The sequence below is a fragment of the Asterias rubens genome, chromosome 7 (genome assembly GCF_902459465.1).
Source record: "Asterias rubens chromosome 7, eAstRub1.3, whole genome shotgun sequence".
In the NCBI taxonomy this organism is placed as follows: Eukaryota; Metazoa; Echinodermata; class Asteroidea; order Forcipulatida; family Asteriidae; genus Asterias; species Asterias rubens.
The window spans coordinates 15,748,118-15,772,003 of record NC_047068.1 but is presented as its reverse complement, the minus strand read 5'-3'; the positions used below and the strand labels follow the sequence as shown (position 1 = coordinate 15,772,003).

The 23,886-nt window shown below is 38.0% G+C and overlaps 1 protein-coding gene across 2 annotated transcripts; it reads right to left on the bottom strand.

Moving 5' to 3' along the window:
- LOC117292177 (solute carrier organic anion transporter family member 3A1-like) lies at positions 1–17,253 on the bottom strand. Of its 2 annotated transcripts, none has more exons than XM_033774116.1 (9): positions 17,017–17,253; positions 4,840–5,599; positions 3,941–4,264; positions 3,177–3,341; positions 2,579–2,780; positions 1,913–2,054; positions 1,235–1,434; positions 871–935; positions 1–636 (listed from the first exon to the last, which is right to left on the bottom strand). In XM_033774116.1, exons 2-9 carry the CDS (start codon positions 5,489–5,491, stop codon positions 287–289), a joined length of 2,100 nt encoding a protein of 699 aa, XP_033630007.1. In that variant the 5' UTR covers positions 5,492–5,599; positions 17,017–17,253; the 3' UTR covers positions 1–286. The 2 variants fall into 2 exon arrangements, with proteins under 2 accessions (XP_033630007.1, XP_033630008.1); XM_033774117.1 differs by lacking the exon at positions 17,017–17,253 and adding an exon at positions 11,155–11,183.
- Positions 17,254–23,886: the final 6,633 nt, after the last annotated feature.

Below are 23,886 nucleotides of genomic sequence, written 5' to 3'. Positions count from 1 at the left end.
CCCCCCCCCCCCCTCTGTCTATAGCTTTTTGTTAATTACGTAAATTTTACTCCGTGAATCGAGGAGAGAAAAATATCTCAATACAAACTCCAAATTTTAATACCTGTACGAGATAATTATTAAACATGAATGAACACAAAAACAGCAAGGATGCAATTACAAAATTCCCTTTCCCCTACCTATATAACTTTAAAGGCAAAGTATACCTTACGTTTTTTTAAACCGTTCGATTGTTACAATCCTTTATAAATAAAGATGTAAAACTAACCTATGGAAATGATACACACTAAGTTCTATTTGCCCCCTCACTATCATAGCCTTTGTTTTGCAGCCCATCGCCGAGAGAGGGCGGTGTCATTTCTTCACCGTCTGCTCCTCGGCTGTTTGCTGTACCTCTCTTCGCATCGTCTTTCGTAGTATTAGTAGCATCACCGTTAGTGGCGAATGAAACAAGGAAGATCACTACGAAGGCAATGAACTGCAGGGCGATCAGCCCGGCCGTTAGGCCGTAGATGATCATGCGGAACCGCTCGATGTCGTACACGGCGCACGAGCCGCGCTCATCGCATAAACTCTGCCATACGAGACATGCTGAGTCGATGCAGGCTCCGTACAGGTATGGGAATGGTATTGATCCTAAATAATGAAGAGGGTAAAACAATAATACAAGTAATAGTAACATTTAAGAACCTAAATGGGCACTCATGATATGACATGAATGTTTTCGGATCAACACCGTTTTTGATAATGTACCGTAGTAGGCTACTCGTCTTGATTAAACTTAGTCGAGTACTACTCGTTTTTCTTACTACATGGATCACCCAGGTCTCGGGATAAATAAGCAATAAATAAATGCATAAATAAACTCACCTAATACGAGCATAATAACTCTGCTAATACCCAGAGCCAGAGACTTATCCGACGGGCTGACAGAGCTGGAAAAATGATTACAAAAACCAACATATTAACATTTTGTAATCATAAATATTCTTGGAAGGGTTCCGACTTTACTAAGAAACATAAAACAGTAGTTTCATCAAGATCGGGCAGACCTGTGACAACCTCGTTCCCAGTGGTACGATTTCGCTAAGCCATTTTTTTATATTTAAATTTCAGAATATGATCATGAAGACAGTGCTCCTTAGTTACAAAAGGTTGCAACTTTTTTTCAAGACCACAATGCAACTTTCTGCTCCATTTCATGGAAACTTTCATGGAATCTTTGTTTCCTTACCTTACTATTATAATGATCCTCGGTGACGTAGCTGAACTTAAAGTCAATGCCCATACCACCATTAGAACAACGAAGATAATCATGTTAGAGCAGTTGTACTTGCAATGACCACTTGTTAACATAGAGGGCGTGAGTGAGATGGTGACGTCAGAAGAGGTTGGTAGAGAGACGTTCGTGGAGCACGAACAGTTGCTATACGTCTACGAAAGAAAGACAAAAAAAAACATCATATAAATTTACTTTCAGTCAAATGATTGGTTGCTTTGTTTCTTACAAGTTCAACGCTTTATTTTATTTTGTACGACATTGTTTACAAACTGTGTCTGTCTGTTTTTGCTTTGAATTGACGTTGGATGCAGTAGAAGGGTCTATAGTTTAATATTCATGACCATTAATTGTAATGAGTTTGTATCGCTGCCGCTTCTTATTAATGTCTCCACACATGTTGTGTTTCAGCCAGAGCTAAGCACATTCTTTGGCACTTTCATTGAACTAAACAAAATTACTCTTACCAGATTAAGTTCATTAGCCAAAATACCATGTCATGTATATTTGTGCTGGTTGCTTGCTCATTTCTGCTCAGCAAAAACATGTTGAGCAACCATTTCTGTTTAAGCAGCTCTATCAAATTTTGCCCTGGAAGAATGTGTATTCGTTTACTGTAATTTTACACGTTACCTTATTCTCTGAGACATCCGCACATCCAGCGTGACAAGGCGAGAAAAAGGTGACACCGTCCGGTCCACAGTACGGGGTGAAGGCCCCTCCATCCGGGCACAGACAGTCGGAGTTACACGGTACTTTGAGACCCGTGGGGTTACTATACGAATCAATAAATGCACTGATCGTTAGCATTGTTAATAAAACAACAGTAGACACTATAGAGATAATAGTTTCTGCATATTGCCAAAAATAGTTAATGTGCTTACTAAAAGCTCAGTCAGTATTATTTGGACATTAACGCAGGATGAGCAACCAAAGAAGTTTTGGACCACCACGGGATGGTGGACGCCCAACAATAGACCTAATATCGAGAGAGGTCAAGTGTTTAGACTGCAGGACTTGCAATCACAATTGTGGGTTCGAGTCCTACCGAGCTAACCACTGTTCTCTCATTGAACATAGAATGAGTATTCTCGTCTAGTTACTGAATCAGAACTTCTTGATTTGTGCAATTCGTCATTGTAGACGTTAAACCGAATGTTTGTGTGAGGGAGATTGGGTGTTGCATTGCCAGCTTGGTGTTTATAGCCCCTTGTGGGAGTTTGTCCAGTTCCCTTCGTAGGAAGATCATCTAAACAAACAAATAAACAAACAAAGACACAAACAGACATGTTGACTTACTCGTGACCATGGTATCCAACAGTCACACCAGCAATGGGCGGGTTGTCGCACCCGATGAAAATCAGAGCCACAGCACAACAGCATGCAATGAGTGCAGATACACAGCCCATGATCGACGAGCCACGAACCGTCAGAGCGTACTTTTTGATGATAAGCCCGCCTGCCAAGGCGCCCAAAGCCCAGGGTGGTACAAACGCAAAACCTGTCAGAGGGAAGTTGCAAAGCATAGTGAAACTTACACGTTCAATGTGTGCGTAAGACATGGTAATGTTAAAATAATGCCAGCATGTGCTGACAATGTTCCTTTCTGCAGGGTTTTAATGAGTTTGTATTCAATTGTTTTACATTTTCGGTGTGATGGCAGGAGTTAATTTTCGTCTACCATTGACAATTTGACATAGTTCCCAAAGGATGCCTGCAGTCCCGCCCCTCCTATTACCAAATCACTGATCTCTATTCATTAACACCCCCTCCGAGGGACGTGTGGATTGGTCCGGCTTAGGATATCATAGCATATGAGCTTCAGTGGGTACGAATGGATATTGAATATGGGTTGAAGGAAGGGGTAGAGGTTGAAATGAACAAACAAACTATATACCCGCAGTGAGGTTCGCCATGGAGACATCGAGCCCAAACTCCACCTGCATGTACTTTGGAAAAAATGCTGCCAGTGAGTAGACGAGGGCGCCCTCTGTGATGAAGGACAGACTAGCCAGGAGAAAGATACCGTTGGTCAGGAGTCGCCATACTGCCCGAGGCCACTCTGAAAAATCAAAGATAAAACAGGGATGAAGTTCAACATGAAAGAAAACACCTACAATATATTTCTTGAAGACATTGAGATTACACTGATCGAAACTTCGAGTTGTTGGACACCAAGTATGAGTTGTTGGAAACCAAGTATGTGTGCATTCACTGTGGTTGTTTTGACAGACAACAGCATGAACATCTGACATCACGCCTCTAGGCTAGTGAATTACGCCAGATACCAGCCTTGTTGAGTGGGTGGTGTCCATCCGTACAATGTACCTACGACCTCGCATTTATTTCACACGGATAAATTATTCGCAGTCAATTCACATGTACATGTACACAAATTAATGACATTGTGAAACAACAATGTTTCACACAACATCATGCGCACGTACGATGGGTGCAGACGGTTGAATGTACAATCTGACATTACATCACCTTGCACAAATCATAAACACAGCTATGGAATGCTTACGTCACAGCATGCTAATCCAAATGCCAACATCCAATGAAATCATATTGGACCTTTAAGACCAGTGCCTTATCCTTGAGGATAAGCCAGGGGACCAGTCTAGACCCTGTGGGAAATCAGTGAGAAACATTGTTTACCTTTGAGATCCTTCAAAGCAGATTTTTGTGTCTCCTCTTCTGGGTCAGCCACCTTGGTCTGAGCTCCCTTGACATCCTCCTCCTCATCGTCGTCTCGACGAGGAATCCTCCTCGGGAAGCCGAAGAACGGCAGGGAGAGAGTAAAGAATGCAGTCGCTACGATGAGGAGCCCAAGCCACCAGGCCCCTACCCATCCTCGGTCTTTAGGCGTCAGCGTGATGGAAGAGACATCCACGCGGTAGAAGTCCACCCAGAGGCTGACCGCCCCGTTGGCGATCAGGAAGCCGATGATTGCACCAAGCCCGAACATGCTCTCCAGTATACCTGAAGCATTTTATGATATGGTTTACGATAAAATTTTGTATCTACTTTCTTATTATGTTCTATTTTTGGGAACCTGTCTGGATATTTGCTGGTTATATTATGTTCTTTTGAGAGCTTGTCTAGCTATTTGATGGGTAGATTATGTTCTTTGAGGAAATTGTCTCGCTGCATTTGTTCTACTGCTGCAGAGTAGATTTTCGGAATTTGGGACACTACTCAGTTCTAAAAAGAATTGTCCTGTTTATGTTAATACCTTGTCAGAACTCGTTTGTAAGAAATCGGCAGGGACTATTGCTTTTGCTCGATGGATCGAGGGGACTTCTTGTTACAAACTTCACTGCTGCAGAGTGAGTTCTAATATTGGTCACGACGTTTCGACTGGCCATGTTTTAGTAACCATCAGGATATGATATATATTTCCATATAAGGTCATATAACAGCCAACACGATAGTCCGAATAGTTTTAATGTTGTTGTTTTCTTTAGGTAATTAGCGTTAATGAATTCAACACACTCTAAAAAAGCCGAAAAAGCCAAAAACCGAAACTTTTGGAACCTTTTTGAAACTGTACTCACCTGATGCCAAGCCAGTGGTTCCCCTAGAAGCGTTATCGTCAACATAGGCTAGAGCCAAGGGTACCAGCGGCCCATAACCTAGACCCAGTATTACCTGCCCAATGATAATGAGCAAGAATGCCACATTGTTATCTTGCAGTATCTGTCGCTCAGCAGCCTCACACGACCCTTCATCCTCCCCACCATCGGTTCGGCAGACCCCACCAAATCCCCCCGAAGATGAATTGGATTCTCCGGGTATCTGATACGGTGGGAGGATGAACTGCGGTAGGGTGTGACAAAACGCACCCAAGGCGAGTAGGACCCCGCCGAGAGCTATCCACACCGGGCGACTGCTCGTTGATCGCCCGCCGAAGTGCGTGACAATCACGGTCGAGATGACAACACCGACCGTGTACATGGACGCACTGAGGCCGATCTCCGAGGCGCTCAGCTGGTAGCGGGTTTCGATGGTGGTGACGAGCCCCTCGAAGACGGCCAGTGCAGCCGCAGAGAAACACAGGAGACTGCACACCCAGAAGATGAAGAGGTTTAGAGAGGTAAATCGCTGAAGACATCGTGGGTAAAAGAAGATGCAACAGCACCACATGTCCTCCTTAGTTACGCGGTCATCATCCCCACGAGTTGAGTTGGTTCGTTGGTCCCTGGCCATTGCGCCTCTAAGCACGGTGTTTTAGTTTAACTTCACGGTAGGCAGGTGAGCAGTGCACTCGGCTTTTTTTGAAGTAACGGTCGTTTTCGCCTCAACTCAAAACGCTACCTACATGTTCATTGAAAATAACAATGGCATAACAACTAAATTGAATTGCTGTAGTAATCATCAAATTCACGGGAAGAACTGGTTGCTAACAGGCATAGTGTGACTCTGGGTGGAAAATCCCAAATAATTATGTGTCAGTATACACAGCCAGGCAAATCTCAGGTAAAATATTAGTGGAATAATTAAGTTGTGATATACAAACTAAGTAGCATTTAAGATGAGGCACACACGTTGTGGAAAAAGTAATATTTTGGTCTCATTATAAAATATTAATCTGAAAAGGACTCCATTAACTGCATTTAAATGCACTGGATACCTTTGGTAATTGTCAAAGATCAGTATTCTTACTTGGTGTATCCCAACCTATGCATAAAATAACAAACCTGTGAACAGTTTGACTCAATTTGTCACCGAATTTGCAGGAGAATAATGAAAGAAACAAACATCCTTGTTGCATTTAATAGGAGACTTTCCAACGCTAGGTGGCAGCAGACATACCGGGTAAATTTCCATTGTTTACGTAGTTCTGAACATGCGCATAATTCTGAGAACAATGGATTTACCCGGTAAGTCTGCTGCCCTCTATCGTCCCAGGAAGTCTCCCATTGGTGTGCTTTCTGATGCTAAGTAAAAGGCGTCAGGTCTGAAGTATTTTAATATATGAATTGAGTGAGATATTACATCTTTCTCAAAAACTACTTTACTTCAAAATGAGCCGTTTCTCTACTAGAACCTCTCCATTGATTGTTACCAAGTAAGTTTTATGCTAACAATTATTTTTTAATAACTACCAATAGTGCCCAGTGGGCTTATTGCTGTATCAAACAGTGTGAGATTTTAAGGAACTTGTGCCTGAAACAGCCGGACGCGTAGCGCTATACTGCCCAGAAAAATAATGCATTCCATTCAATAACAACAAAATGGCTGACACAGCAAAAATGGAGAAATCTGTTCCTGTAGATGACTATAGTTGCATGCAATGTGAACCACAATATCTTGAACTGATCCAATGGGTGGGTATGCAGTGAGTGGTTGTCTTTAGCTTTCGTCATAGACCACCGGTTTATTGAGAAAAAAAAGCGATGCACTGCATTTTGACATTTTTAACACACGCACTAATCACTCAATCCATCATCATGTTCAGAAATGGTATCCAGTAAACAAATAAAGTCATAAATAATGACAGTTATTAAGGGCGAGAGTTCCTCGGGACCTCGTCTGGTTTCCGACCACTGCATATTATGTGTTGTAGACCACACATGCATATAAATAATACAATTGTTGCACGCTATGACGGGGTCCACGGTTTTCTTACAAGCGAGGGGAAAATAGCACCCTCGGCTTCGCTAACTAAACCTTAGTTGAAGTCAAAGCCAATTCAGTAGCAGTAGCCGATGACGTAGCCAATTACTTGGTCGAAGCTAAAGCATTAGGTTTGAAAAGATCTTTGAGTAAAATGGTAATTATGCGTAACTGTAGTCTATGGTTTATGGACGTGCTATACCAAAAAGTGGTTTCATGTTTATTGCCAAATCGATGCAAGATGTGACCTATTGGTGTCTGTAGGAACTGAACACTTAGGTTGTTTATTTACACATTTCTGTCACATTCTTCTCGGTTTTGTGATTCCGTTTTTTAAGTGAACGCACTTACAGGCAGCTTAAAGGCAACTTTAGGGTCAACTTCCCTTACTGCCTTTGAGCGATAAACCCCAAACTGCATGATGGCCATCCGTCTCTTTATCGTTTTGGTGATCACAAAAAGTGATAAAAAGCTGCCAGAATTCCACACTATCGGTGAAATTAGTTCACATCAGATAAAACCTAAAATTCAACCGTATTTTTGAAAGCCATACCCAAAGTAGAACAGACCTTGGGTTGTTTTATAGTAGTATTCGTTACATTCGAGAGCGTGTGAACGATGGTCAATGTCATAGCCGACTCAATAAACCTGACACCGAGTGACCTGATCAATTTTGAGACCCCATTAGTCTAATAACATAAAAAGGGTCACAAAATTATACTCCAGGGGCCAATTCACTATTTACATGTCACCATTAAGAGCATTTTCTCTAGAATTGGGGAAAATCTAAATTTTACCAAAACGTTGATGGGAAAGTTGTTTATAACAAACACCAAAATCTCAATATTGAAAATTTGATCACTAGACCCGGTTATCTATGTGAAATTCCACCGAATTAGAAACAAGAAAACCCACTACGCATTTCGAGTCATAGGCCTAGCTGGGTTTGTTTATTCGTGACTTGTTCAGTCGTAAGTGATGTTGAATCTTTGCATGGTGTAGATAAGTTGAAAAAGTTAACATACGGGAACTATACCACTCAATCTCCTTGTTTGGGAGAGTTGGCCCTGAAATGGGTAGTTGTGGCATCAACTTTCCGAACAGTATACTCTGGATCTCTTTAGCTACAGAAGTGCAGAATTAATTGTTGTTTTTATATTTTTTTCATACAGTTCTTTACTTCAATGATTTCAATAACAAAGTTTGAATTTCAGAAGCATATCTTCCCCCAGCATTACTGAAGTATTAATTACGTGCTGTGCTGTTCTGAAAACCACAAAATACCAGAACAAATCTATTGGATATTGTTTTCATGCGAACCCAAGACTTCTGCCAAAACATGCTCCCTATTTTTCTTTTATAGACCATTTGTGGGTTAGTCTAACAAAAGAATCCCGACCCCGCCATTTGAGCTTTTGGAGTACAAGTTCACTCGGTGTGTGGTAATGGATGGGTGTAATCTCCTGTGGAATTGGGGGGGGGGGGGGGGGGCAGAGCGCGCTGTCTCCCCGCCTGGTGTTTCGGTGAGTGACTTGACTTTCATGAGTCGTGGTAAACACATTGGGCTCGTTGGGCTAATGCTGCAAAAATAGAGGCTGCCAAGCATACGCCGTGCTATACGTAATTTTTTAGTACATTATTCAGCTTTCATGAATGGTTGATTCATTAAAAACAAAGTTCCTATGGCATCAAAGGGTCGAAAAATATACAGAGAATACATAATTTAAAAAGAAAACAATTATGTCAAAATTACACGATTACAATGCGGAGACATCAACATTGTTTATGAAGGAAAAGATTTGTTTTGAAAGTGCTTGAAACAAAGTAGCCTATTATTTAAAAAAAAAAAAAAAAATACATGTAGATGCCCGTCGAAACCTCGAGGCCATCCTAAAAGAGTAAACGAATACAACTAAGAAAGGAGTTCTAAAAGCTGCATAGCTTTCTCTCTTTGCTCATTTTCAACTTACTGTAATTGGCACTCAAAAAATTACCATGGGAAACTTATCAAGTTCAAATCTGTCCTGAAGTGTTTGCATCTGAAATACAGTGAGTTTCTCTCCAGTTCAGTATTTACTTAGATACTGGTTTCATATGGTGGCCCTTATGCAAGGGGGGGGGGGCACACCAAAGACATACATTATATAACAAGTACCAAACGTCAACACTTGTAAAAGTCTTTAAGGGTCCATCTAATGCCTCCTATAGCTTCCTGTACCATAACAAAAATATTTATAAAATCCAACTTGATTTGTGCATTGGGTTAGTGACTGTGTACTTCACAATAATCATTATAAATCGTACACAGTGTGTCGTACATCAGCGTGTGCGAAGCAACATTTTTATAACAAAAATGCACCGATAACAAATATCCAGATCGGGGAGAAGATAATATTTTCATACAACAACAACCTGGTTAACACTAATTTAATAAAGTTCATATATTTATATTTCCCTTGTGGTTTATTATTTGATATATGTATATATATATATATATTATAGGTTTTTCCATAAAAACTTATATTTTTGTTCAGTTAGAAAACAAAATCCAAATAACTCTAGCCTCTAGTGAAAAATGTCATAAAACTGTTGTTATCTGTACCGAAAGATACCGAATTTTGAACCTTGTTTTATCAGACATTTTGTCATAATTTGTCAAATCAAAATACTTAGAAAGGAGACGGAATTAGGGTCTCCGGAATGTCATGTTCATAAAAAATTCTGTTTTAGATTAAACGTGTACTCTTTTCTTGTTCATTGACAGTTACTTAGCCTTTAATTTGACTGTGCTTTAAAAGTTGTCGTAACGAAACCAGGGGGCGTTACCGGGCAATTTGGGGTAAACGACGTGACGACAAACGCGTCGCAGCTGCGGTGTTTTCTTCCCCCGTACGATGACAGAAAAGTACCCGCTCGAGGGACCACGTTCACCTTGCTCACGGTCGTGGAGCAAAGGGGCGATTATGTCCCATGAACCACCAAGGTCTGACAAGCTATTGATCCCTGTTCAATCAACGGTTATTAATTTTTGTTTTGTCGGGTGTGAGGTGGTGGTCCCATTATGTGTTTTCAGTTGGGACACCAGTGGGAAAAATGAAAGATTTAATCCCAGATTTGGCCCAAACTTCAAAGTCGAAAAGTGAGCAAGAAGCTTTTTTTAAATGCTTGCATTGTATTAAAAAAAAAAAAAAAAAAACCCAGAAAGTGTGGGGGGGGGGGGGGGCTTTACTTTCGTCCTTCGAAGCATCTGACAATATTCTGCTACCGTTGAGAGAAAATTGAGAAGTTGGAACTCAGATGTTTTGAAAAAAAAAATAATGAAACTAAAATGATTTAGTGTTCACCGTGAGAGCTCACTGTTTCTATAAATCAATCTCAATCATCAAGAGAAAAACTTCCAACTAAAAAAACCTGTTGAATTCCAGGAAACATTTACCCCAGGAAAAAAATCTCGATTTGCCTTCGATTGCCATACTCGAATTAAAGGGAAGGTACACGTTTGGTAATTACTCAAAACTGACTTGGTAACAAGCATTGGGGAGATGTTGGTAGTATAAAACCTTGTGGGAAACGACTCCCTCTGAAGTAACGTAGTTTTTGAGAAAGATGTAATTTCTCACTAAAATAATCAAAGACTTCTAGCTAGAAGTCTTTTATTCCTATCTGAAAGCACACAAATTCATTCAACAAGGGTGTATTTCTTTCATCATTTTCTCGCAAATCCGATGACCAATATTGAGCTCAAATTTTCACACGCTTATTTGTTTACGCTTATGATGGGATACACCCAGTGAGGACACTGGTCTTTAACAATTACCAAATGTGTACCTTCCCTTTAATGGCAATATGAAGGTACACCAGAAATCGTTACAGCAAATCTTTGTTCGATGATGGCACTTAAATGCCGAATATGATGGTATTTCATAAATTGTTGGATTATTGAAAACTAAGCATGGGGATGGGAATAAAAATCTACTCCACAAAAAAGAAGAAGAAAAAAAAGTTGAAAAATTATTCTAAAATACGTGTAGCAATATTAAACAAAAGAAATCTTGACGCATCTGTAAGAAACGTTTCTCATATTCCATTTACGGGGATAGCAACTGATATTATTTCCCGCAGCTATCTCGAAGTGGGTTATACTATCGAAAGCTTCTGTTTTTCTAACCGAGTATGTTTTTATCGCCATTGGTTTATTGGAGTGACTACCATACCTTCCCTTTTTAACTCAACACGTTATCTAACAAACTCACCCACACAATGCTTGTCCACCTCCGCAACTCCCAGTTCTCACGCGGCAGTGAAAATGAATCACGAATAAGGTCTGTGATAAAACTGTTTTATAATTGTCGAAATCACTCTTTTATAATCAGGTTTTTTTTCCCCTTTTTTTTGAAGGTCGACTTTACACCTGTACCTGTGCCGTATACACGTATTCTAACGACACCCACGCGTTTTTGTTATGCTGCGCGTCTATATTGAAATGTTGTCTCTTTTTTTGTAGTCTCACTGAAGTTGGATTGAAACCGTTCTCCCTCTTTGGTGGCGTTTTGAACTTAAACCGGTTTTGTTTATCTCTTGAACCCATACCGAATTACCATTGATCTTTTCCCACTATAATGCAAAGATAATGGTGAGATTGCAGAAAAACGTCAGGCCAAGAACTTGTTTTCTTGGCACACACTCTAAACAACTTGGTTGGCACACTCTAAAAAGTAAGGCTAACATGTTGTGAAATTTTGCTGTGTAAAACTGCTGAGTTAAAATGTTGGGTGAAATTGTTCATTTTTTTATTATTATCTTATTAACACATACCGTTTTACCATTGATCACTTCTCATATAATGCCAAGATAAAGAAGTCGTAGACAAAACGTCAGGCCATGAACTTTTTTCTTCACTCCTTTATATAGGCCCTTTTGGTTGGCACACTCTAAAAAGTAAGCTTATTTATGTTGTGAATTGTTGCTTTGTAAAAATGCTTGGTTAAAATGTTGTGTGGTATTTTTATCTCACGAACCCATACCTTTACCATTGATCAATTCTAATCTAATGCAAAGATAAGAGTCAGGCCATGAACTCTTTTCTTCTTCATACCCTGTATAGGCCCTTTAAGTTTACACACTCTCAACAAATAAATGTAACATTATGTGAAATTGTGCTGGGTAAAACTGCTGGGTGAAAATGTTGTGTGAAAAGTTTGTTTTTATCCCATTAACCCATACCGTATAACCATTGATCACTTCTTCTATATGCAAAGATAATGGTGAAATGGTAGACAAAACGTAAGGCCAATATTTTGTTCTGCTTTATACCCATGGAATAATAGGTGTAACATGTTGTGAAATGTTGCTGTGTAAAACTGACGGGTTAAAAATGTTGTGTGAAGTTTTGTCATTATTGAGTTAAACAACAAATTAATGTTGTTATTATACGATAATAACCTATCAATCATGCACGTGAGGATAATGATGATGATGATGATTTGGACACAAACAAGACTCAGTTCGTAACATGGGCAAACAAAAATTAACATCTAAGCTTTATTTTTCTATTATTATTATTATTAAGGTTTATTATTATGGTTTACTGTTTAAAAAAAAACTGCTCATTGCAGCCTATCTGGCTGAATTACAAAACAGTGAACATTAAAATTAAAAGCAATACAAAAGGAATATTTCTAAACTGTATTTAAATAGATTCTATGTTATTAAAGGCAGTGGACACTATTGGCAATTACTCAAAATAATTATTAGCCTAAAACCTTTCTTGGTGACGAGTAATGGGGAGAGGTTGATGGTATAAAACATTGTGAGAAACGGCTCCCTCTGAAGTGCCATCGTTTTCGAGAAAGAAGTAATTTTCTACGAATTTGATTTCGAGACCTCAGATTTATAACTTGAGGTCTCGAAATCAACCATCTAAACGCACACAACTTCGTGTGACAAGGGTGTTTTTTCTTTCATTATTATCTCGCAAGTTCGACGACCGATTTAGCTCAAATTTTCACAGGTTTGTTATTTTATGCATATGTTGAGATACACCAACTGTGAAGGCTAGTCTTTTACAATTACCAATAGTGTCCATTGTGACTAAGTGAAGGGTGGTTATAAAAGTTAGGTTGGGTTGGTGGTATCTTTCCTCGCCTTCCACCTGCATATAGGACTCCTGTTCAAATCCCTGAGGGGACTGGGTTTCATAATAATCCAAACCCGATTGCGTGGGTTTTCCATTGAATATTTGTCTGGGGTTTTTCCTCCCACATCTAAACAAACTGCTTTGTTTTCTCTAAAAGAGTGAAATAACCACCACTCTTTTTGAAGAGCCATATGAAGGACAGCTCGAAATGTAAAGAGTGGTGTTTTTCACTCTTTTACATTTAGAGAGTAGGAGTCCTGGGCCTATAACAACCAGAATTATTTAACAAACGAAATCATGAATAGTATGGCGATTAGACACTCGTTTTTTGACAGTCTTTGGCTTCACAACCAGAATAAATAAATATATTAACTAATTATTTAATTATTTGATACCATTACAAACTGCCATTAGATATCGGAAAGCACATGGACGTAAATAAAATAGCCGACTGAGCAAAGTACAAAATAAAACCATGCCTTCACATGTTGACATTTTTAAATGACTTTTGTGACAAAACTGTTTTGTATAATATGTTCTGGCTAGTTTTTCCTTTCTGATTTGTTTTTGCTTTTTGTGTATTAACCTTTTTTTTTTTTGCATTATAGGGGGGGGGGCAATAAACAAACAAACCAACCAACAAAACTAAACAAACAGTTACTGCTTATTTGCTTATCTGTTAGTCCTTGGCTACAGAACAAGAAGTATGTAATTAATGAATTATTGAATTATAGTAAATAGTCTTTCACAACTAGAATTTATTCACAACTAGAAATGATTTAATGAATATGACACATTAACAATTGCCGTTAGAAATCAGAGAACGTTTGTAAATTTGAGTCTGTTTCGGCCTTCTGTTATTTTTGTGTACAAAAAAACAACAACAACAACAAGACAAAACAATGAAAAACAGAACCACAACCCTCCCACAGGCCCACGTAAAAACCTACCTGCGATGTTTTATTTGAAAACTCGACCGCTCCGATGACGTTTTCATTTACTGTCGTGTATAAAATGGCGCGTAAAAAGGGTATTGAAATTAATTTAAAGGCACTCGAAATGTCAGAGACCAGTATTCTTACGTGTATCCAAACATAATGCTACATATGATCATCGAATTAGCAAGAGAATCATGACAGAAAAAATACAAACTTTACTCTACTTTTTGTGCTTTCAGATGAATGATAAAAGGATGCAGCTGATGAAGTATTTTATTATAATATATAAGTGAGAAATTACTTCTTTCTCAAAAACTACGTTACTTCAGAGGGAGCTGTTTCTAAAACCATTGTACACTATCAACAGCTCTCCATTGCTCGTTACCCAGTAAGTTTTTTGCTAACAAACTTTGAGTAATTTTACCACGTGCTCTTAACTCGCCCAAAAGACCAGTGACATAATCCTTGGTGTACTTTTGGTGGGGTAGTGACTCCTTCTGTAGAGAACAGCGCGATAGCCTGATAATGACATTAAAAACAAACCCATTCTTAATTAGGTCTATGACCCATTTCACCAGAGAGAAGTTGTACTTTAAAATACTTATTCCAGATGGGAGAAATAATGATCTAGTTTCCGGACACATTTCAACATTATGAATAGATATTAACAAAATACACTGAACTTTTTTGGAGCATAAAACAGTTCATTGCAATTAGGTCGCATCTGTTTAAAGCAGGACATACTTTTGGTAATTACTTAACAAGTTAATGGCCGTCCAGTAGTTACTTGGAAAGGAAGAGCTGTTGATAAGTAAAACACATTGTTAGCATTGACTATGTTTGAAGTTGGTGTAGTTTTAGAGACAAAATTAAAATTGTCTTTCTCAATATTCTCACACAGATCACTCCAACAAGGGTGTGTGTGATTCTTTCACTATTTTCTTTCAACTTCAACAATTACAACTCAGCCCAAATTTGTATGCATGGTTTGATATTTTATGCATTAATGTTGGGATACACTAAGTGTGGATAAACTGGTCTTTGACTTTTACCAAAAGTATTCCCATCATTTGATTAAAGTTAAAAGCCTATTATTTATGTTACGATTTATACTAAGTTTCTCTGTATTTCTTTCTGTTATTACTTGTAATGGCCAGTAGATAACATTTATTTAGGTGTTGCGCCATACTTTTTGGGGGTGGGGGGTGGGGGGCGGAGAGAACGGCTCTATAGCTGGGTCTTATTTGGTCATTAGCTTTTGGGAAATATAAAAAAAACATACCTCATTACCACTACATTTTGCATTCTCTCCTGACATCAAATTCTGTTGGTAATGTTTCTGTGCCAACTACGGAAAAACGGCACTTATGAGTCAGTTCAGGTAAATAATTGACATAGTTGCTCACGGTCAAAAAATGAATTTTTTTAATACTTTGTGGGTGGAAGGGCCTTGGGGTGCAAGTAAACAAAATTGCATTTTCAATTCTATATATAGCCCGTTGCCATGGTTACGGCTCATTTTGTTTTTTGGCCATTTTAGGCCGATTTTGGGGTCTGAAAAACTGGTTTTTAGCTCATATTTACAACTCCACCCCACCAAAATGCAAAATTATTTCAAAAAACCTTTTATATCACTACAAAGTATCATCCTTGGCCTTCCTTGAGAAAATAAATTATTGCTTTAAATATCACCCTTGTGCTATTTTTGCATCATGCATTACAGTATGTTTTTAGAACTTGCAAAATCGACATTTTTACCCTATTTTTGGACCCCAAAATGTCAACTTGCCAGGGGTCTCAGAAAATTTTCCTTTCGGCTGTGATTAGGGCCAACATTGGTCTTTCCATATCTGGTGTCAAAAACTTGGGCAATTGTATCTTGTTGTGACAGTACTGCCTCAAAACTAGACTTTTTTCCCAAAAACGTGATAAATGACTTTTTAAGGGTCTTTTCACATAATATCGACATAGTACGTGTCCACGGTAAAAAAAAGGAATATTTTTCTTATACTTTTATAAACCTTAATATAAGAAACAAGACATGACTTAAACTTGGCTCGGTCGAAGATTCTTGTTTTAGAACTTTATTATATCAGAACCACAACTTACCTCACGTATTATGATTATTTCATGCAAAGAACTTATTATTTTGTAAACCAAATCTTCTCTTAAGTTCACTGCTAATTTGGACATGTCTACATAACACCTTTTTTAGTAAACACCAACTTTTTAGATATAGTTAAAATTATTCTGGTTTATTATGGTTAACAGCAACATATAGTTGGCTGAAATACCGCTGTTTAGTAACAAATTTTTTACAACTTTGCTTAAAAAAAAAGAGCAAAATGAAACCCCAATATTTTACTAAACCGCAGCACAAACGTCAACATGCTACATCAACACCAACATCGCAAAAAACAGACGTTTAAAAATGGAGTAAAGAGTGTGCCATATTTTGATAAAAATATAAAGCTTCAAATATAAAGCTTCAGATTGAATACTTGCTAGAGTAGAAATGGTGGAGTCTCTGGGTTCTACAATGGGGTTTCATGACACAGACAATGTGCTTTAATTTCACTTACTCTGACATAATTTCAAAATGGCAGCAAGAGTGTACTGGTATGCGAAAACTGGTGGTAAGTGAGCTTTAAGTTTGAAATTATTGTTTTTCCTCCGAAAATCATCACCAACCCTGCTGTGTGTTGTTCTTGAAAGGTTGTGCACAGAATTGGCAAAATTTACCATAAATATTATTATGCTCATAACTTATGTATATATGGCATAAAAGTGGTCATGATGGTAAAAAACTACACTCCTTATGAATGGTTTTGATTACGATGTATTTTGTAATTCAAAAATTTTCAGCTGCTCTTCTATTCAAAATTGCGGCTTGCTAAACACAAATCGTGCGTTGGTGAAATCGACACTATATACAGGGTGTGACTGAGTTTTACATCAACTTCTTAGTTCTCCTTTCTAAATAAATTTATTTTTTATAGATAAACCTAGTAGTTTTTGATATCAAAATCGCTCAAACTCACCTATAGGTTGCAAATCCTGGCCACCCGTCTGGGCTGCAACTCTGTGCTATTCCAACTGAACGCGGAGAACAAGTGTGGGACCACAGCCACCGTCCATCGAACCAGGCCTACTGCATACCACCGAAACAGGGTCTGCTCGCTGCAATCAACGCAAGGCAGTCAAAGTTGCAGTCTCTCGCTGGTGATAGGTTTCGGAGTCACGTACAACAACGACACTTTCTTTTGGGCGGGACTTATGCCGAGATAGCGCAACAACTTGCGTAAAGGTCAACAAGAAAAACCCCCAGAAAAGGTATACAAGAAAACCTTGCTATGAGATTGAAGTCACTTCCTTGCCATGAATGCTGAGATCATGATATAAGGGGGTTTAGTTTGTGCTGTGGGGAGGGGCCTAGATTATGCCGAATTATGGTGACTGTATAAACTGAGCTATGGATAACCCCTCCTTGTTGTTATCAGTTCAATTTCTTCATCCAAGGTTTTGAACACACAGCTGTTGTGAATATTCATTTTGCTTAGGTGCTATAAATATTCATGTTTTCCTATTGATTGTTCTATCACAGATTTTATGTTAATCATTTTCCTTGAGATTGAGAGAGAACCTGAAAAGCATCGACGCCTGGCACTCTCCACGAGTGTCACTGTGAGGGTTGAAGCGTCAGGCTCTTTATTTGTACATAATAATGACATTTGTAGGCTGCATCTACAACATTTTTGTCTCGCAGTGACAACTATACTTTCAAAGGCCCTTTCTAAAAAGGCCCTTTCAAAAGTGTTAGGAAACAGGTTTTCATTACGATTAGCCAAAATGTATCAGTCTAACGAAACGTTCTTGAAACATCAGGTTTGACAGCGTCACTGAGTGACGGATACGAGCACTATTTAATAAGCCATAAATTAAATTAAATTAAATTATCTCATACTTAAAGAGTTCTTTGTCATGTAACCGGCTTGTATTTTGTTCCCCATAGAAACTGTTAATACAGTTTGTGTTTCCCCAATAGCAGAGATGACAACTTTTGAAAGAACCAAAGAACCAGAGAGTTTAATTTGTTTCTTTTTAATCAATCTGTTTATTGTTCCAAAAACATTTTTTTGTCTCTTCTTTTTTAATCAAGGCCAATTCTAATTTTCCAAGTGTGATGGGATAGAAAAACTCTTAGCCTTATCTTATCTTACAACCTAAATGAACAGGGGGCGGGAAACTTATATATCTGTTCTTTATTTCCTCACGGTGTAATTTGACTCTCGGACTATTATTATTATGTTTCCTCCCTTAAAGGTACTGGACCGATTTGTAATTACTCAATTTTTAGCATGAAACATTTGATATGAGCAATGGAGAGCTGTTGATAGTATATAACATTGTGAGAAACGGTTCTCTCTAAAAAGTAACGTAGTTTTTGAGAAAGAGTTAATTTCTCACTCAAATATTAAAAGACTTCAGGCCTGAAGCCTTTTATTTGGCATCTAAAGGCACGGATACAAAATAATGCAACAACGGTGTTTTTTCTTTCATTTATCTGTCGCAAATTTCGATGACCAATTGAGCCCAACTTTGTACAGTTTTTATTTTACGCATAGTTGTGATACACCAAGTGAGATTGAATAATAATTGGTCTCTGACAGTTACCAAACGTGTCTACATCTTCATCTACATCTACGCTGGTACTCAGCAAAGTCCACTTCTAGATGTAAAAGCTGATATGAAGACTACAGGTGTACATGAAACCAGTGGAAAGTTGTGCTCAGAAAATAAGTGCAAGTAAAAACATCTGGCAGTGGACACTATCGGTAATTACTCAAAATAATTATCACCATATAACCTCACTTGGTAACGAGTAATAGGGAGCTGTTGATGGTAAAAAACACTGTGAGAAACGGCTCCCTCTGAAGTAACATAGTTTTCGAGAAAGAAGTAATTTTCCACGAATTTGATTTCGAGACCTCAGATTTAGAATTTGAGGTCCCGAAATCAACCATCTAAAAGCACACAACTTCGTGTGACAAGGGTGTTTTTTTTTTCTTTCATTATTATCTCGCAACTTCGACGTCCAGTTCAATTCAAATTTGCATAGGTTTTTTATTTCATGTAAATGATGAGATACAGCAAGTGAGAAAACTGGTTTTTGACAATTATACCAAACGTGTCCAGTGTCTTTAACAGAAACAGAGAGCGAGGGAGAGAGAGGGGGATATTTCCGTCTTCATTTCCTCGGTGTAATGCGATTTAGATATCAAGTTTCATCCCTCAAAACAAACGTGGAGTTGACATTTACTTTCATAAATCAACACCTGCGAGAACATGTTCAGGAACTTGGATGACAGTGCCTGCCTTTACACTCATGCAACCGATTAGTAACGTTTCCGTCCCCCTGTTGCTTCACTAGACCTTGTAAAGACAGGGTATACTTCCAGGGTACAGTTGGGGTAATATTGTCAAAGACCAGTATAGGGCCCTATGTCCTTGATCCGGCCCAACTTTAGAGTTGTCCAACTGCAGTTGGGATCAGTCCCAACTTGAGTGTTGACTATATAGTTGGGATCGCCCATTATAGAACTCTACCATACAGGCTGTGCAGTACATGATAGCCCCCCTGTTTCTTCACTCACTGTTGTCAAAGATCATTATGTACTTGTTCCGTCCCAACTTGACAATCGTCCCAACGATAGTTGGGACCGGTCCCAACTTGAGTGTTACAGTTGAGACGTCCCAACTGTACTTAGGTTTTCCCATACAGTACATGTACAGTACATGATAGCCTCCAATTTATTCACACTTAAAAAAAACAAAAAACATTGAAGATAAAAGAAACAACGTTTTATTGATTCATAATAATTGTATTTTTAAAAATTAATTTCATACTAAAATCAAACAATGATGTTTTCCCCCTTAATCATGCTTAAAACCTTTCATTTTAACGCTCCGAGGAAATTTCCAAGGAAATGAAAAATGTCAGGAAATTCAAAGGATTTTCCCAAAAATATATTAAGGAGACTAACGACATGTTGAAATCATACAAAAACACATCAAGAAAAGCTTTTAAAAATTGTAACGTGGTCTGAATGAAAACTGTGACCATTATCAGACATCTGTAGAACATTATACCTTTTTCATTCTGCCACCATTTTGGTAATGTTCCTTGTTTCCTATAACAGTAATGAATGCATGCATTCATTACACCGAAAAAGAACCAAACTATTTTGTTTTCTTCCAGTCTCGGTTTGGTTGCATTCATGGGTTACATTGGTTCAGAGTGTGGATCAAAATCAAGATGGCCACACCATGATAAAGTGATAAACTGTAGAGTATGGGGACTTACAAAGGCTCTGGCTGGTTGATTTATACTCCGGTGTTGATGACAATCACCGCGTCCTCGTACAGTCATCCTGTGATTTGGATGTTCGACTAATTTTTAACAACCCCGTTTTTACAGTGAACATAACCATCAGGCTCTCCTCCTGAGCCGCCAGGGGCAAATTTCATTGAAGTGCTTCAGTAGAAAGTACTATTATTATTGGTTTATTAAAAAACATTCAAACATCGCAGCCACAAGCTGAATTGGGTTTAAAACACAGAGATTCATAAGAAATAGATATGTTAAAAATTACAGAAAACCATTAAGAAATACAATTTGTTTTTACACATTAAATACTTCCGTATAACGAGTTTCGTGTTAGCGTTTATCAGGACACCAGTCACAAGCTGTACATGTGAAATGGTATTCTTGATTGTAACCTATCTCTGGTAACCCAAATTGTTTTTTTTATGCTGAGCCACTTTTTGTGCTTAAGCAGCTCCGTGCAATAAGGCTAAGAAGAGATTAAAACACACCCGCAAGCCTATACTCGAAATTGAATTAGCTTTATTCTTTAAAATCTGATAAAACGTAAGTCAACCATTGAATGAATGTTTCAAAAGGTTGATTTCAGGAATTTATATGTTTGTGTGTCAACTTTCATCCAAGTTTGTTGCAAACTCGTCAGATTGTGTTAGGAACTGACTGAACTTGTTTTTGGCACTTCGTGTGAATGTGAATGGGCCTGAAAAAAAAAACCTGATGGGGGATGCTCCCAAGCAGTTCAACGGCACCGTCTATCGCCGCGCGTACTCCCACGCCACGAACGACTATCAACACGGTCGATCATACGTACAGACAATGAATAATTAGGCCCACATGACCATTTAAAGGCAGTGGACACTATTGGTAATTACTCAAAATAATTATTGGCCAAAAACCTTACTTGGAAACGAGAAATGGGGAGAGGTTGATGGTATAAAACATTGTGAGAAACGGCTCCCTCTGAAGTGGAGTAGTTTTCGAGAAAGAAGTAATTTTCCACGAATTTGATTTCGAGACCTCAAGTTGAACTTGAGGTCTCGAAATCAAGCATCTGAAAGCACACAACTTCGTGTGACAAGGGTGTTTTTTCTTTCATAGTTATCTCGCAACTCCGACGACCGATCGTGCTCAAATTTTCACAGGTTTGTTATTTTATGCATATGTTGAGATACACCAAGTGAGAAAACTGCTCTTTGACAATTACCAATAGTGTACACTGTCTTTAATACCTTTCAAATTAGGATAAGAACAACGTTTCATGAAAAAGCAAGGGGGCTGCGGACGTTTTGTAGGATAAACGCTCAAGGTTCAATGTTGTGCTCGGTTGCAGCTTTTCAAAATTTAGGTTATTATTATTATTTATTATTATTATTATTATTATTATTATTATTATTATTATTATTATTATTATTATTATTATTATTATTATTATTATTATTATTATTATTATTATTATTATTATTATTATTATTATTATTATTATTATTATTATTATATTATTATTATTATTATTATTATTATTATTATTATTATTATTATTATTATTATTATTATTATTATTATTATTATTATTATTATTATTATTATTATTATTATTATTATTATTATTATTATTATTATTATTATTATTATTATTATTATTATTATTATTATTATTATTAAACACCATAGTCACACGGGTTGTGTGCTTTCAGATGCTTGATTTCGGGACCTCAAAATCTAAGTCTGGGGTATCGAAATCAAACTCGTGGAAAATTACTTCTTTCTTGAATACTACGTTACTTCAGAGGGAGCCGTTTATCACAATGTTTCATACTATCAACAGCTCTCCATTGCTTGTTACTAATAAAGTTTTTTATGCTAACAATTATAATTACCAATAGTGTCCAGTGCCTTTAACCTTCTGGTCAAAATAGGCCAAAATGAGACCTGGCAATCGGTCATCCCAAAATCGTTCTGGCATAACAGAATGAAACACGCGGCTCAGGTCTAACCCTGAACTCTTTAGTTCGTCGATTTCATAACTGTCGAACTAACTCACGGTTGACTGGACTTAACTTCGCGCGCCAACAGGCTTTTCAACCTCCTTGACAAAGAAATCAAACTAATTGTACCCGTCCAGTTTCAGCAAGAAGTTCACGGTGGTTCCATGGGTTGAGAGTGGGCCTTTGTCACCTTGAACAAAATCACCAGAACATTCAGAGCAAAGTTATATTTAGCTTTCTTAAGTTGACGCCTTTCATTGGCTTGTCATTATTTAACCAGGCGAACAAAAGAGCAGTTCTAAAAATAGTATTTAGTGCTATTTTTGGCGTTCCCTCATAGAGCTTATTTCGATGAAATCTTTTGTTGCAACGCCCTCGACTTTCGGATAGCTGGAGGTGATCCGTCAATCCAACTGCCTTATTTTTTTATAAAGAAGGTGCACAATGGATTTTATTTATATCAACAAGAAAACAAAACAGCATATGAAGACAGGCAAAAGTGTCTATAGCTACCCGGGCACAAAACAAACTATTAAGGTATGTACCGGCTGGCACGCCATCGGCTTATTAGCCAAACCAAACTGTTTGTTTTTTCGAATGTTCCTTCAAGTCCTTCCAAATCAGTCGAAAGATTAGCATGAGCATCTGACGTCACGCTAAGGTGAGGCTCGTGAATTACGCTAACTATCACCTATGCAGACCGAAAGTGCAGCTGCCAGACGTCACATCTGACCAATCAAAATACAGATTCAGCATTGGCAGCCAGAGGCTGAATTGCGTTTAAAATTACAGAGCATAAGAAAATATATATACTATTTTTTAAATTACAGAAAAACATTTAATTAGGATATACAAATATTTATTTAAGTACAAATACAAAATACAAGACATTCAAAGACTAAAAATACAAAAATACTTTCCACTAGGGAGGCATAACACACCTCCTGCTATAAACTCTGTTAAGTGCTACTATTCATTTAATATTTTAAAAGAACATAAATAGAAGCACGAAATAAACAATTGCACTACAAGAGCATGCAGCAGGAGGCAAGTTCAAAATAAATAGCAGTTGCACCAGAAACATGTACATAATACAAACAAGCAAGGTAAAAAAATTATCGTTATTCAAGAGAGCAGTCAGGTGGTGGAATGGGGCTGTTCTTATATCGATTAGTACGGCATCTAACAATGGATAACGTGTTGGAATTCCTCAAATTGTTATTTCTTGCCGGAGGGAGCCAGTCTCGGTACATGGGGGAGTTGAGGAGGGTGGTACCAAAACCGATGGATAGTTTTTCCAGCCATATCAACCATGGGGGGAATATCAATTAGCTGACAAGTGTCCTTATAGGATTGTGTGTAAAAATGATTATGACCAAGGATGACCCGAAAGGCTTTTTTTGCAGCTTTTCGAGGCAGTCTTTTTGACTTTTAGTTAGACCACTAAACCATGCTGGAGATGCGTACTCAAGTGTTGGTCTCAAATACTGTAAATACACTGTTCTAAGATCTGCCACAGGGATATTACAGCGTTTCAATTG

Excerpts from the sequence above, each read along its gene's own strand:
- LOC117292177 (XM_033774116.1), bottom strand. The coding sequence starts at position 5,491 with ATGGCCAGGGACCAACGAACCAACTCAACTCGTGGGGATGATGACCGC. Across the intron at positions 4,265-4,839 it reads AACCACTGGCTTGGCATCAG|GTATACTGGAGAGCATGTTC; the intron begins GTGAGTACAGTT and ends AAAATGCTTCAG. Across the intron at positions 2,781-3,176 it reads CATGGCGAACCTCACTGCGG|GTTTTGCGTTTGTACCACCC; the intron begins GTATATAGTTTG and ends TCCCTCTGACAG.